The sequence below is a fragment of the Ahaetulla prasina genome, chromosome 3 (genome assembly GCF_028640845.1).
Source record: "Ahaetulla prasina isolate Xishuangbanna chromosome 3, ASM2864084v1, whole genome shotgun sequence".
NCBI classification, from domain to species: domain Eukaryota; kingdom Metazoa; phylum Chordata; class Lepidosauria; order Squamata; family Colubridae; genus Ahaetulla; species Ahaetulla prasina.
In genome coordinates, this window is record NC_080541.1 from 72433469 (window position 1) to 72449218 (window position 15750).

General features: G+C 43.8%; 1 protein-coding gene across 1 annotated transcript in view; it reads left to right on the forward strand.

Moving 5' to 3' along the window:
* Positions 1-4539: 4539 nt before the first annotated feature.
* Positions 4540-15750, forward strand: part of NFATC1 (nuclear factor of activated T cells 1) — a 138174-nt gene continuing 126963 nt past the window's right edge. Inside the window, exon 1 of the mRNA XM_058175265.1 lies at positions 4540-4940. Coding sequence (XP_058031248.1) covers positions 4922-4940 — 19 coding nt within the window. The 5' untranslated portion in view covers positions 4540-4921. The remainder of the gene's footprint in view (positions 4941-15750) is intronic.

A 15750-nucleotide genomic window follows, 5' to 3' on the forward strand; every position in this document is an offset into this window, starting at 1 on the left:
AGTTTTGATTATTTTAACTACAACCAAGTCAGGGACACCCTTATGCAGGTAGTCCTCAACTTACAACAATTCATTCAGCGGCACTGAAAAAAGTGACTTATTACCATTTTTTAAGCTTATGACCGTTGCAGCATCCCCATGGTCACGATTTATTTCGATGCTTGACAACTTACATTTATGATCGTTGCTGGGGGGGGGGGTCACGTGATCTCCTTTTGTGACCTGACAAGCCAAATCAATGGGGAAACCAGATTCACTTAATAACTGTCTTACAAAAGAACTGATTCACTTAACAACTGTGGCAAGAAAGGTCACAAAATAGGGCAAAACTCACTGAACAAATTTCTCACTTAATATAAATTTTGGGCTCAATTGTGGTTGTAAGTTAAAAACTATCTGTAAAATATGCAAGGTTGTTTTTTTTAAAAAAAATATTTTTGGAACAAACCATTCCAGACTGGAATGGCTATTCCAGCAAGAGAGGTCAACTGAAGAACACCTGGTGGTTGCCATCTGAGCCTTACACAATGAGGGTGGGTCTCAGGGAAAATGTCAAATTAAAGTAAGCCCAATTGTATCCATAACAATGCTGTGTGGGACTTAGCAAGCCGATTCTGTAGGTGTGTATGTGCTTTGGTCTGTGGTTCTTTGTTTTTAAGCCATTACATGTCTGCTGGTGCAAATCCTGGACAGACCTCTGTGTGTATGTGTGTGTCTGTGTGTTATTTCAATTAAGGCTGCAGCCAGAAGTAGCTGGCATCTGGAAGCGAAGGGAGGAGGGGGGGAGAGACTTTCTACCCCCCGAGCGATTGAAACAACAGCCCGACTAAAAATAGCCCTTGTTTTCTGTCCTGCCGCTCCTTGCAATTCGGTTAGTCATCGCCGATCCCTAAAATAAAAGTTCGGTCCTGGTAGCCCGTGTAAACAAACTGGGGAGAAGGGGGAGGCGGGGGGGGGGAACAGAAGGGAGTCCCCTCGGCTTGGCGTCGGTAGCCGGCAGCCGAGCCAGAGCCGGGGCCGGCGGGGTCCGGCGAGCAGGCAAGAACATCTGGCGGTGGGGCCAGCGGCGCGCCGCAGCGAGGCGGCCAAGGTTACTTGGCTGCAGTTCTTTGCGAACTCCCTCGGCCTTGGAGGCCGGCCACGGTCGCCCCGGCAACGGCATTAAACAGGAGGCAACAGACCGGGGATCCCGTCATTTCGGCGCAGAAGGCAGCAGCAAAGAAAGCATTCAGAGCAGACAGGAAAGGAGGGAGCCGCTTCTGGTCCCCGCGCCGCAACCCGGCCAAACCGAGCAACCGCGGCTCTCGCCCCCCGCGCCGCAACCCGGCCTTGGGGAGGGAGGGAGGAGGGAGGGAGGAGGTGGTGAAAGAGGACGGGGGCTTGCAGCTCCGGCCAACGGCCTGGACTCATCTTGCCCACGCCAAACGGGGCCTCCTGCTGGGGTGACCCGACTGCCGTCGAGTGGGCTTCTCCCTGCACCTTCGTGAGGGATGCGAGGGTCAATTCATGTCCCCGTGGCGGAAGGCGCGCGTTTCCAAAGACGTGGCCCTTTCCCACGCAAAAAGAAGCCAGGGCGCGCCTGGCAATTTAAGAGGCGCTCAGAGGAGGAGGAGGAGGAGGGGTTTAGAAGGGGCAAAGGGTGGGAAGAGCGAGCGAGCGCCTTCCTGGTGCAGCCTCATCTCAAAACATGGGGTGGGGGAATGGGGTGGGCTCAGCAGACTGAACAGCGTGCTCATTGCAAGCCATCTAAGTGGGATTTGCGTCCCGAAAGCAACTGATCAAGGGCGGGCGGGCGCGCTTAGACACATGAGCGAGCACGGGGACAGTGGCAGAGGGATCTGCGCGGCCACCTCGGGGTTTCCGAACCCTGCATTTTTAGGATGTGTGACATGCAGCCCTTTTACACGAGCAGGTCATTGTTGGATGGCCGCCAATTCTCCGCATTTAACACCGTGAAGCGGTATATAAATCTAAGTGGCATTGCTAGTGGTGTCTTCTGGCGGCGATTCAAAGAAAAATGAGCGGTCCTCGATGAGGTCCACCGCCTCACCCCCGTCATAGTTTAATCAGGGGGTCGCAAACGTAATTGCGAATAAATTTTTCATCCATCTCCGCATTTGTAATTCAAGAGCATCTTTTTGCGGGAAGGTCCACAACTCATATTCTCCATTGCAACTAAATTAGATTGCATTCCTCTTCTCTTTACAAATCGCCCTAATCGATGAATTGCCATTTTACTGCTCGGGGAGAGTCAAAGGCAGGTTCTCAGAAGTCGCCGACCAGTTCCTCTACCTGGGAAATGTAGCGCAGGCTGCAGTGTTGCAAACGGAACGGGAAGTTGGTTACTCCAAAAGTCACCAAAAACTTAAACCGACGACTAGCGTTGATCACTCCTCATTTAAATTCTTGCTCATCTTTTACCGGATCACCACCTACCCACAACGAAACCTTTTCACATTTCCCCGAAGCCCGAGCAGAATTTGGAAAGGGTGAGGTCACTTCAAGAGGCACACTTTGGGAGAAGCTGCCTAAAGAAGCGGGGAAAGACGAAACAGCCGAGAGACAGAAATGCAGCTATTGGTAGTGGATCGCCAGAGGGATTCCCTACCCCTACCGCCAGGAAGGTGCATGGAAAGTTCACAGAACTACAATTCTCAGCAACTCTCATCAAGACTTTCTATAGGTGCCACAAAATCAGGGCCACAGTTAAACCCTATCGGGGACTTTAAACGGCATGGAAATAAGCTAGAGATGGAACTATTCGTTTTTATGGCACGTGTTTAGTACTGTAGTTGTACTGCTGCCCAGTGTGCTCTGCACAGAACCTAATGGCGCTGACGCCTACTGTAGTTGGCTTTAACCACAGTTGCCCACGGTTAATGCCCATGTAACTATTAGTAGCAAAGAATCCGGACTGTTTGATGCAGTGGAGACGAGGGCACTCGGCTCACGAGTGGCACAGATGAGTACATCCCATAACACAACTTATTCCAAGGAACCGCGATAGGACCCCTTTTTTATTACTTCCTTCGAAGCTGCACGCGCGGAGAAAAGCACGGGCGCCCGCCTTCTTCCTCTTCTCAGCTGCGGGGGCGCTAAATTTTGCACAACAGCGGGCGCACGTGGTTGCCACGGCTTGGCTTGTCGCAAGTTCAGCGCCGCGGCGAAAACTTTCTCTGTCCGTGGGAACTTTTGGCAAGGAAACTGTCGCCCCCGCTATGATTTCTATTCCATTCGGTCAACTGTGCAAAATCGATGCCCGAGGTGGCTTCTTTTTTTCCGCAGAGCAGAAGGATCCGAAAATCTGACTTCCCTTTTCGTTACTTTGGCTTGCCATCCTCGCCTTCTTTTTCCTCCCTCTCCCCTCCCCCCCTGCCCAAGAAAGAAGACGGAGCTTCTGTTTGGAACTCCAAGCGTCGTGGAATTTATTTGTTTCACCGCCCAGTTTTTTCTTCGCCAACCGGAAAGGAGTTGTGATCTTCCTTTTGGCAATTGGGAAAAGGGAAAAAGAAAAAAGCTTGGTGATACAGCAGATAGCGCCTGCCTTGGGAGACACGCTAAACAGAAAAGGGGGAGGGGGAAAAGTGTCACTAACAACGATTGCAGCTTCTGCTGCCCATTTCATCGCGGGTGGGGCGGTGGGGTTGGGCAGCACCTTTACAGCGGGAGGAGCTGCAAGTTTAAAACTCCGATTTCCCCGCGCTGCTTTCGAAAGCCGCTCAACGCCGTTGACAGATGTACAGAATAATAAGAATGTCAATACAAGTAATGGGTTGGGACCCTTCCCGGTTTCTCAGTACTTGCACAGAAACGGGTCTTTCCTTGCTGTTGCTTGCCAATCGGCGCTCTTTTCCAAATTTCCAGAGAAGTCTACTTTTTTTTTTTAAAGCCCCCACGATTTCAGCACGCGTAGGCTCCCAAACCCTCCTTCCATCCCTCCCGTAGTTACTGCGGGATTACTGAAACTAAGGGAGTCCCCCATCCCCCCCCCGCTCACGTCATCCTCAAACCCCCCCCCCTTTGAGGCTCCTAAAGGCTCTCGAAAAGCCAATGGGCTGGTTAGGGTTTCGGGGGGGGGGCGGTATATTAGTTCCTCTCTCGGCCTTCCCGCTCGGCTTCCAAGCTCCCCCCCCCCCCCGCAACCCTCCCTGGGCTCCCTTGCAAAGGGCGCCAAGAGTCGCTCGCGGGAGCTGTGACATCACGGGGCTCTGGGCGGGGAGAGGGGCTGGGAGGGGGAAGGAGGAAGGGGGGGTGTTTTCCAGCTTTAAAAAGGCAACCAACGCCGGGCTGCCCTGCGTCAGAGAAAACCTGAACGAGATTCTGCAAACTTCCCTGAGCAAATTAAAAGCCCCCGGTGTCGAATTAAGGCGGCCGCAGAGAAGGGAGCGAGGCGCGCGCTCGGACTTAAAACTTCCTCGAGTCGGCAGGCGAGCGGGCGGCCGGGCGCGCTCTCTCTCTTCCCTGCTCCCGGGAGCCGGAGTCTCCGCGCGCTCGCCTTGCAACCCCTCCCTCCCTCGCGCACCGCCTCTCGTTCCCCGGCCCCGCTTCGGGACGCCTCTCGGAGGGGAGCCGCTGCCTCAGAGCCCAGCGCCTCTTTAAAACTTCATTCCGAAAAAGTCCTCCAATAAGCAACGTCCGCCGCCGCCGCCGCCTGGCCTTTCCAAGGCTGCGGTTGACGGGGCAGCGCCAACCTCAACTCTGCCCTTTCTGTCCTGAGAGGCGCCGGGTGGCATAAGCGGGACGTTGGACCGAGAGAGAGAGAGACCTCTACCTCTTCTGCCTTCTTCCCCCGCCTTCTCCTTGGACGAAAGCGGATGCCCGGCGGTGATCCTTTTAACTCCGAGCCGCTTCGCGCCTCCAGAGCCAACCGACGGGGTGAAAGAGAAACTCGGGCTCTGCTTCCAGCCGCAGCGCACGCAGAATGAAATCGGCCGAGGAAGGTAAAGAAACAAAAAAACAAAAAAGTCGCGCTCTGCCTCATCCTTCGCTGCTTTGCTCCCTCCGGCCGGCCGGTTTCCTCTCTTCTTTTGACGGGCGTTTGCTCGCCCCGCTTCTGAGCTCAGGCTGAGGAGAACCGCAGCGGGGGAGGGATGGGGTGGGTGGGGGGAACTCGGGAGAGACTGGCCGGCCGGCCGGCCGGGTCGTGGCGCTGGCGGCCGTGCTGTGGAGGAGGGAAGCGGTGTCCCCCCCGCCCCCCCGGTGTTTTCTCAAAGCTGTCCCGAGCTTCGCCTGGTGCGACGTCTTGCCAATAGGTCCTCCCCACGTCTTTTGACGAGTCCTGCCATAAGGAGAGACTGACTCTCCCGTGCATTTTGGGGCGGTGGGGCGGTGGGGGTCCTTTAGGGTGAGCGAAATTGCCCTCGGCTGGGTGAGGCGCGGGTAGGTGCCTTGGATGCGTGACCGAAAGCGGCGAAAACCCGTCGGGAGGCAGAGCTGCAGCCTTGGGAAACCAAAGGAATCTCTCAGGGAGCCAGTGGGAGTTTTCGGTGTGCAGCTGCCGGCCTGCCCCGGTCCTCGTACGTGTCAATGCCTCACGGAGTTACTAACAGTGTGCAGAATTCATTCCAGCCCATCCAATTACTTGTAACCACTAAATGCTAACATTCTATAGCGCAGGCTGGGTTATGATGAAATGTTTTTTTTTAAAAAAAAACACAAGCTTTGATAGAGCACACCCTGTAATTTAAACAGCTTGTAAGGTTTACCCAAAAAAAAAAGTTCTCTTTTAGAGTCAAGGAACAGTCGGAAACCTCAAAAATGGCAGTGGTGCCACCCACCCTCTCATACTGTCTGCTTTATTGGTTGGGTTATCTTTAAAAAATCGGTTTTGTTTTGTTTACTAACCAGTGTTTTAGCCATTCCGACTGTAGAGGCGGAATTTCTGGTGTGACAGCTTACTCCTTATGAAAAGGGTTTTTATTATTACCATTAGCAGTTGCACAGAAGCAAAGGGGATGCCTCTTGCTAGGTTTTATTAAAGCTGTTCAGATGTAAGTGGTTTGGAAATAAAAGCACTTCTCCTCTATAAACAAGATAGATTGGAATAACTGGATTTAAGCAGAGGGGCAACCCAATTATATTCAGCCTGATAACACTGTGCTCATGCTATAATGTTGATACTATCTGTTTATAGGATCAGTTTTTATTAAAATTTTGAATTCAATAGGAGTATAAAAATTGAAGAAAAACAAAAAGAGAAGGCAGGGAAAGAAGAAAAAGAGAACAGAAATTAAAATTATGACTTCTGCTCTTTTTTAGATCAAGTGTCATTTCAATATCACCTCGATTTGTAGTGAACAGCTATCCTTTCATACCATAAGCTGAAAAATTCAATTTCCCTTCCTGTAGTACAAAAAGTGTATAATAAACATTAAATAACAACTTTTTGCATTCTTGCACAGAAAGATAAGCAAAACCAGAATGCTTTACTCTATTACCAGAATTAGTATGAGTTACTGAGACATACGAAGAAGTTTTGATGTCCATCTACCCAAAAGATTTCTGTTGCTTACAATACGTACAGTGTGTGGAACAAGATAGGCCTGAGGTCAGATCCATCTTTTCTAATGATCTTAAGAGATACAGAAAAGCCATATCTTCGTTGTTCAGAGAAGACTTCTATTTGGAAAAAAGAAATGCTTTGAGTGGCCTCTGGATGAGAAAATGGATTATAAATTACATAAATATGAGTTAGTTTAGAAATGACTTAAAACATCCATGTGCTCACTGTACAAAGTCATAAAATCCCTTCCTTGTGGATTTCCCAGATAAAACATTGTACTCCAGACATTGCTAAGAAGGCAAGCCAGAATTCCAGAAATAATGTGATCCTACACATATTTAGTAGGGAGAACTTTTGAACCCACTTGAAGTCACTCCTGAAATGTTGAGGTTTTTTTAAAGCTTGACATGGTAGTATCCCATGTGACTTGAGCATGTTGTGTGTATGAAGGACCCTCATACCAGGGCTTCCGTTCAGCCAAATTAAAGTCCCTTCAAATGTCTTCACAGCCTAAAACTTACTTTAAAGCAGGGGTCTCCAACCTTGGTCCCTTTAAGACTTGTGGACTTCAACTCCCAGAGTTCCTCAGCCAGCCAGCTTCGCTGGCTGAGGGACTCTGGGAGTTGAAGTCCACAAGTCTTAAAGGGATCAAGGTTGGAGACCCCTGCTTTAAAGGACTTCTTGTGGAGAAAGGCAGATACTATCCAGAAGATGGAGAAGCAGTCCTGGTTGAAATCCAAGATAACATGTTGGGTTCCACTGCTAGTCTCTTTTGATCAAAGTGTCAGATAGGCAGCATTACAGGTACTCTGTTTTTGCACCAGTATTTTTACTATCTGGATTGTTTCCTCCATAATTAGATTTATTTATGAAGAAGCCCACTGTTATCTACCGTGCTTGATTACCAATTGTGCTCTGAATTAGAAAATGTTCAAAGGCTTCCTTTTGAACTAATTCATGCCTTTATCCACTCCGTTGCAGAACATTCTTGTTACTATCTGTCTTTTTGGGGCTGGAGAAACAGCCTGGTCTGACTTCAGCCACTACCAATCTTGATGGTTATGGACATTGGTGTTGTGGAAACAATGAGGTTTTCTGTCATATTTTGGGTTGATAATAGAACCTAAAGCAGGAGTTAATGAGGCTGCCCTGTTTTCCTTTAGAGAAGGTTCATGCCATTTTTAGGCTTTTTAAAAAGATATCTTAAATAATTTTACAGGTCCATGTAGCTCTTTTATTCTTTCTTGCTCACAAACATGCACTTAGATTTCTGCTTTGATTTTATTTCACTTGGGCCTGATCCCATCTGATGAAATTGCCGCTTTTGAGTAGCTTCCATACGTTTCTGTGTGGCTTTCATGGGTCCGTCCACCCTGTGTGACCAACTATCTGCGGTTACATGAGAAGCCTTTCTTAGAAGCCACATATTCCAAGAACAGGTCTTTTCTGCTTCAACAATCTAGTCTTAGGCTACTATGTGGTTCATCTAGCATTGACTGATTCCTTTAAGTGCCACATTAGAATTTTTTAGATTGCCCAGACTTTTAGATATGCTTATTTATGGGATTCCTGTTTCATTTAGCTAATCATTGGCATATTTTGACATTTTCTAGAGTTTTAAATTACCTGTTGTTTTAACTGTTTCATTATATTTTATGATAGCCGTCATGTATCTGGATTCAAAATCTTAATTCAAAATCTATTAATCTTCTCATTCCCATCACCCATCTCCTTCCACTTATGACTGTATCTTTGTTGCTTGTATCCTTATGATTTATATTGATATTGTTTCCTGATTGCTTATTTGTACCCTATGAACATTTATCATTAAGTGTTGTATCTTAGAATTCTATCTTTTCTTTTATGTACACTGAGAGCCATATGCACCAAGACAAATTCTTTGTGTGTCCAATCACACTTGGCCAATAAAAAATTATATTCTGTTCTATTCTAAAATTGGGACATAGGTCTGAAAAAGTCATTAATAGATTTACTACTTATGTGCAGCTAGAAATTAATGTTTTCCACATTACAAAAGCCTGCTATCTCTGTGCAAAGACCACACAATTTTCTTTAGAGTTGATATAGAAAATTGTCAGAAGATAGAGACAGACTGAGAAAATTTTCACCTTGACTCAGAGAGGCTTGTAGTGCTGGATTTGTGGGACGTGTCAAGGCAAATCTCAAAAAGGACCAGCAAAAAGAGAGGGGGACTGCATATACTGTCAGTTAACAACTTTTTAACAAGCTAGACAATTGTGTTTAATAAGCATTATATGTTTTTGACATTCCATGGACACTTTTCATTGTGGAAGATCATAATAGCAGAAAGAATGCTACTATAATTAAGCCTTACTAAGGTTCTGAACTTGAGAGAAAATTAGAAACAGATAAAAGTACAACATTACACGTGTGCTTGAAATGATTTATGGTTTATGTGTAATAGGCACCACATTTCCAGTTGTTTAGTGGACTTTTTAACCACTGGTTTATCTTCCTAAACTTTAAAGCGAGCAACCCAATGAATTATCTATTATGGAAAAGCCCAAATGAGCCCAAAGCTGTTCTGAGCAACTTTGATGAACTGTGGGAGACGTGCAGTTTCCAGACTCAGGAAGAATCAGCTGGTGCCAGAGGTATATTAGCAGGATATATTGATGGTAAAGTTTTATTTTGGTTTGTAAGTCATATGAATATGTTCCATAAAAATAGTTCTCAAATGAATATATATACCTGTGCAACAGAACAAATAGCAAGATCACCATTTCCTTTGCACTATAATACCATAATTATAACATTTTGTCATTAGCCATACGGGCTAAGCTTGATGGGAATTCTCCAAACCTCCTGGAGGTTTGTGTGTCTGAACTGTATTCTTTCTTGCATAAAAAAAATGGTTGGTTGGTCAGTAAGCCTTGTTCCTCTTCAGAACTTCCTGTACCTCAGGTAGGTGAACTTCTTGTACTATGTTTCCACTTTGATAAACATTATATCTGAGGACCCAGATTGTTGGGGGGGCAATAAGTTGACTTTGTAAAAATATACAAATAGAATGAGACTATTGCCTTATACACTGTAAGCCGCCCTGAGTCTTCGGAGAAGGGCGGGGTATAAATGTAAACAAAAAAAAAACAAAAAAAATATCATTTTGATAATGATATTGTAATAATAATAACAATAACTGACAGCAAATGCTACCTTTGCAAAGAAGCTGAAGAAACAGTGGGCCATTTAGTTAGCAAGATGATCAAATGGAATAATTACAAATAGTGGCATTACAAAGTAGCAACAACGGTGTATTAGAATATCGGCAAGAAATGCTATTTGCCTGCAAGCAAGAACCTATGGGGCCATAAAATAGATAAAATAATAGAAAATGAAGACAATTAAGTGCTTTGTGACTTTAGAATTCAAACAGACAAGGTATCTGCCACATAATGCTCCTTTGAAAAGTAATACAAAAAGATTTAGATAGCGGAGGTGGCAGTACACAGGGATAGCACAATAGAAGAGAAAGAATTGGGAGGGGGGAAGTCACAAAATGCAAAGACCTGCAAATGGAAGTAGAACGACTGTAGCAAAAGAAAGCAAAGACAGTATCAATAGTGTAGGTACCTTGGGTGCAATCCCCAAACATATGAGCGCTACTTGAATACCATCAGCATTGATAAAATTACTGTCAGTTGCTTGGAACAGTTTATATCATATGACAATACCTTTAACACCATCGAACAACATCTGCCTATCCCAGGTCCTTGGGAAGGACTCAATAGGTTGGCTGACTGCAAACAACCATAATAAGACCTGAATAACAAAGTATAAATATAATTTAAAAGTTTGGCAGAAGATAGATAGGAGATAGATGATAGATAGATAGATAGATAGATAGATAGATAGATAGATAGATAGATAGATAGATAGGTAGGTAGGTAGGTAGGTAGGTAGGTAGGTAGGTAGGTAGGTAGGCAGGCAGGCAGGCAGGCAGGCAGGCAGGCAGGCAGGCAGGCAGGCAGGCAGGCAGGCAGGCAGGCAGGCAGGCAGGCAGGCAGGCAGGCAGGCAGGCTAATTAACAATATCACCAAACCTGAGATTGCCTTTGTAGAATCTTTGGCCTTTTCCAAATGGGCTTCAAAAAGAAAAGAAAAAGAAAGTAAAGTTCATTGAGCCAGAATGTTCATAGCTGGTAAATATTCCTAGCTAAAAGCTGTCCACAAAATTGAGCATGAGGGGGTTGAGGTTTATATTGTATTTGCCGAGAGTCCTCCATCCAGCTTTCTACACCCTCAGCATTTTGAGAAAGTTTGCTAGGTTTGTTTTTACATTGATTATTGATGACATACTAAAAAATATTCTGTAGAACCTTAGACGAAAAAGATGGCTGGTGAATAAGGTGCCACCAGATTTTAACTTATGCACCAGAGACAAATTCCTTGTGTATCCAATCACACTTGGCCAATAAACCTCTTCTCTTCTCTTCCCTACCCCACCCTATTCTGAAATGACTTAAATGACTTAAATGACTTAAAATTATCAATTACTCTTTTGGCTTCTGACCAAAGAAATATGTATCAACTGAAAAGTTCTAATAATGGGTATCATTATTAGAACTTTTCAGTTGATACATATTTCTTTGGTCAGATATTCCTACCCCACTTTTTTATCCAAGAACTGAAGGCAACCTGCGTAGGGTTCTTCCTTTATTTTATTCCCATAACAAATATGAAGGTGGTTGGATTTACTTTGGTCCTAGTCCAATAGTAACTCACTACACTGTCTCAATTTCCCTCAAAAAAGCAACTTGTGAATCACCAGTCTGATTCATTTACATCTGATCAGGCTATTCCCAGGTGTCCAATCATGAGCTTCTGAGCATACTGGATTTTTCCCCCAGTGTGTTTTGGAATGCAGAACTTTATATCTATGCATGTTCTCAAGAGCCGGCTAAAATATATCTATTAAAATATTAGGCAAATAAGTCTGTCAATATCACACATGCAACATCTCATTTCTCAGCACCTTTTTCCTTCAGGGCATACAGACACTCACCCCTTCCAGTAATCGGTATAGTACTGTTCCATTTTACGTTAATTTTCAACCATTGTGTCACTGGTATTTTACTACCAGTTCTCATTCGCAGGAAATGAGAGTACGCATTAAGCAGCACTTCACAATTCTTCCTATATTCACTGATCTCAAAATACTTCCAGCTTTGAGGGCCAGTTCTCAGTTGATGTTCTATGGCACATTGCTTCCTTCCTCCGTGGATACATTCACTAAGAATAAATTCCAAAGTCAAAATTTCATTTTTCCCCCCTTGTTCTATAGATGTTCCCAAGCCATAAGAAATTTAATAAAACTATTGTCTCTAATCAAAACAGTCAGTTTTGCCATCCTCAGCTAAATAAAAAGTACCTTTGTATTAATTTACACCACTCTTCAGTGGAACTTCCAGGATGGATTGCAAATGAACAAACAAATAAACAAAACCGACTCCCAAGATAAATTATACACAGTATTGCTAGTACATTACTAAACGTGGGATAATAAATAATTCTTGCTTGATACCAAAAGGATTCAACAATGTGGCACCAGACATCTTTCTCTTAGGGAGCATTCTAGAAATAAACATCACACATCCTACGTAAGTAGTCCTTTACTTACAACTGTTTAGTGAGTGTTCAGAATTATAACAGCACTGGAAAAAAATGACTTATGACCATTTTTCACTTATGATTATTGCAACATCCCCATGATCACATGATCAAAATTCAGACAGTTGGCAAGTGGCTCATTTATGAGTTGCAGTGTCACGAGGTCATGTGATCACTTCTTGCAAACTTCTGACAAACAAGTCAATGGGGAAGCCGTAATCACTTGACAGCCGTGTTACTGACTTAACAACTGCAGTAATTCACTTAACAGCTGTGACAATAGAGATCGTAAAATGGAGCAAAATTCACTAATGACCGTCTTGCTCAGCAACAGAAATTTTTGGCTCAATTGTGGTTGTGAGTCAAGGACTACCTTTGGTTGTCACTCAGTTTACTTGGGATTCTAGAGGCACAGATTAGCTCAACAAAGATTACTTAGATGATGGGCAAGTTGAAATAGGAATACTATAGAACGGAAGTTTATCTAAACTTTCTGAAAGGGGTTCACATTCTGGGCCAAAAGGGAGGAAATTATTTAGAATAGAATAGAATAGAATAGAATAGAATAGAATAGAATAGAATAGAATAGAATAGAATAGAATAGAATAGAATTTTTATTGGCCAAGTGTGATTGGACACACAAGGAATTTGTCTTGGTGCATATGCTCTCAGCGTACATAAAAGAAAAGATACGTTCATCAAGGTACAACATTTACAACACAATTGATGGTCAATATATCAATATAAATCAAAAGGATTGCCAGCAACAAGTTATAGTCATACAGTCATAAATGGAAAGAGATTGATGATGGGAACTATGAGAAGATTAATAGTAGTGCAGATTCAGTAAATAGTTTGACAGTGTTGATGGAATTATTTGTTTAGCAGAGTGATGGCCTTCGGGAAAAAACTGTTCTTGTGTCTAGTTGTTCTGGTGTGCAGTGCTCTATAGCGTCGTTTTGAGGGTAGTAGCTGAAACAGTTTATGTCCAGGATGCGAGGGGTCTGTAAATATTTTCACGGCCCTCTTCTTGATTCGTGCAGTATACAGGTCCTCAATGGAAGGCAGGTTGGTAGCAATTATTTTTTCTGCAGTTCTAATTATCCTCTGAAGTCTGTGTTTTTCTTGTTGGGTTGCAGAACCGAACCAGACAGTTATAGAGGTGCAAATGACAGACTCAATAATTCCTCTATAGAACTGAATCAGCAGCTCCTTGGGCAGTTTGAGCTTACTGAGTTGGTGCAGAAAGAACGTTCTTCGTTGTCCTTTTTTAATGATGTTTTTGATGTTAGCTGTCCATTTTAGATCTTGCGATATGATAGAACCTAGAAATTTAAAGGTTTCTACTGTTGATACTGTGTTGTCTAGTATTGTGAGAGGTGGAAGTATGGAAGGGTTTCTCCTAAAGTCTACCACCATTTCTACGGTTTTGAGTGTGTTCAGTTCCAGATTGTTTTGGTTGCACCACAAGGCTAGTCGTTCGACCTCTCGTCTATATGCGGATTCGTCATTGTCTCGAATGAGACCAATCACTGTTGTGTCATCTGCGAACTTCAGTAGCTTAACAGATGGATCATTGGAGATGCAGTCATTGGTATACAGAGAGAAATGGGGAGAGCACACAGCCTTGGGGGGCCCCTGTGCTAATTGTACAGATATTTGATGTGATCTTGCTTAGCTTCACCTGCTGCTTCTTGTTTGTTAGGAAGCTTGTGATCCACTTACAAGTCTGTTCCGGTACCTGTAGCTGGTTTAGCTTAGTTAGAAGAATGTCTGGAATGATGGTATTGAATGCTGAACTAAAGTCTACAAAAAGGACCCTTGCATAGGTCTTTGGAGACTCAAGATGCTGTAGGAATTGCAATTAAGCATGAATTGCAATTATCCCAATTAATTAAATAGAAATTTAATTACATTTAAATAAAGTTTAATTTATTAATCCTTCCTACTTGTTTCCAGCTTGCTGCACAACTTTTTAATGTTCTTAAAAAATATTCCTATCCCAATTCCACATTGCTTTAAAGATAGACATTGTAAAGTACTATAAAGATAGTACTGATCCAAAGCTGGGGTAGTTCTTTTAGTACTGATGACTAAAATTAGTAAATTAGTACTAATTTTGGAGTTATTGCTACAGATAGCCAAGTTTCTCTTAGTGTCTATAAACTGGAGACTGCAGATTTCCTCATAGAAATCTGATCATTATGGTCTCACTTGGATTATTCTTTCTGGCATATTGTGCCTAGAGAACAATATTGTGATATACCAAATTATTTTAAAATAAATCAGCAGAAAGAAACTCTTTCCACCACAATGAGACAAGAACTATTGAGGTTTGGGAAATTTTACTTGTTTATTAAAATACGGTTGCGTGTCACTTCATTCTAGTTTTTACTGTCATATCATTTATGCTTAAGTGATTTATGAATTAGGTCTATCCATGTCCAGTGTTAAGTTTCAAAAAATGTTTTTTAGTAATCCTGTTGAATCATCCAACCAGATTATAAATAAGAAGTTTTATTAAGTATTGTAATCTGCTACCATCATTTGGGGAATATCTTACATTAATATTTACATAGGGCTTTTCAGTCTGCGATCTAGAGCTTATGGCTGTGACTGACATTAAATTAATATATAGTGGACAATTTTTAGCTTCAACAGTTTTTGTATACCTTACTTCTAAATGGATTGTGGCCAATAGTGTCAGATTTACAGCTGATACAAAAATTATCTTGCTTTTTATATGTGTGTATTTCATTTAAGAGCGCAGAGAATGAATTAATAAAAACAGCAATTCCTTACCTAGACTACTTGTATGAGTTCATTTCAATAGTGGGTTTCAATTTCGGCTGCTACTGGTTTGCTCATGGGTGCACGCGTGCATGATGCTTCTGCACATGTGCAGAGACATCCGGGCGGGTGGGCGGAGCCTCTCGCCACCGCTGCTACTGGTTCTCCCAATTTGGGGCAAACTGGTAGCAACTGGTTCATTTGTAAATATTTTTATCAACTCAAAAATATGAGACCAGAAATAGGCAATCCACAACTCCAAATATTTTCAACCTGAGTTCTTTCTTGAATCTTGATGAACCCATAAAGCTTCCTGAGTGCTTTTGCAAGAAAGCAGATTATTTTCCAGTTAAGCTGCTTCTCCAACCATAAATAAAATTGTGCACTGATGGAGGAAACTGTGTGTATTCCAGAGATCCTCAGATTTCCCACTTCTGGAGGGAAGTCACCATCTTTTGTCCATAATTTTTGGTTGCCTTAAAGCAGTGATGGCAAACTTATGGCACACATGCTGGAAGTGGCATGTAGAGCCATCTCTCTGGGCATGCCAGCTGTCGCCCATTGCACATGTGTGCCGGCCAGCTGGTCTTCACACACATGGGAGTGCCAGAAACTGGAAGAGCAGCTCCCTGGTGCGCATGGATGCATGGGGAAGCGGAGCTTCCGGTTTCTAGCACGTGCCTGCTCACCAGAAGACCAGTTGACAGGCACGCATGTGCATGCCGGAAACTGGAAATTCAGCTTCCTGGCGCTCCCATGCATGCCAGGGAGCTGCTCTTCTGATTTCCAGCGCTCCCCTGCACATGC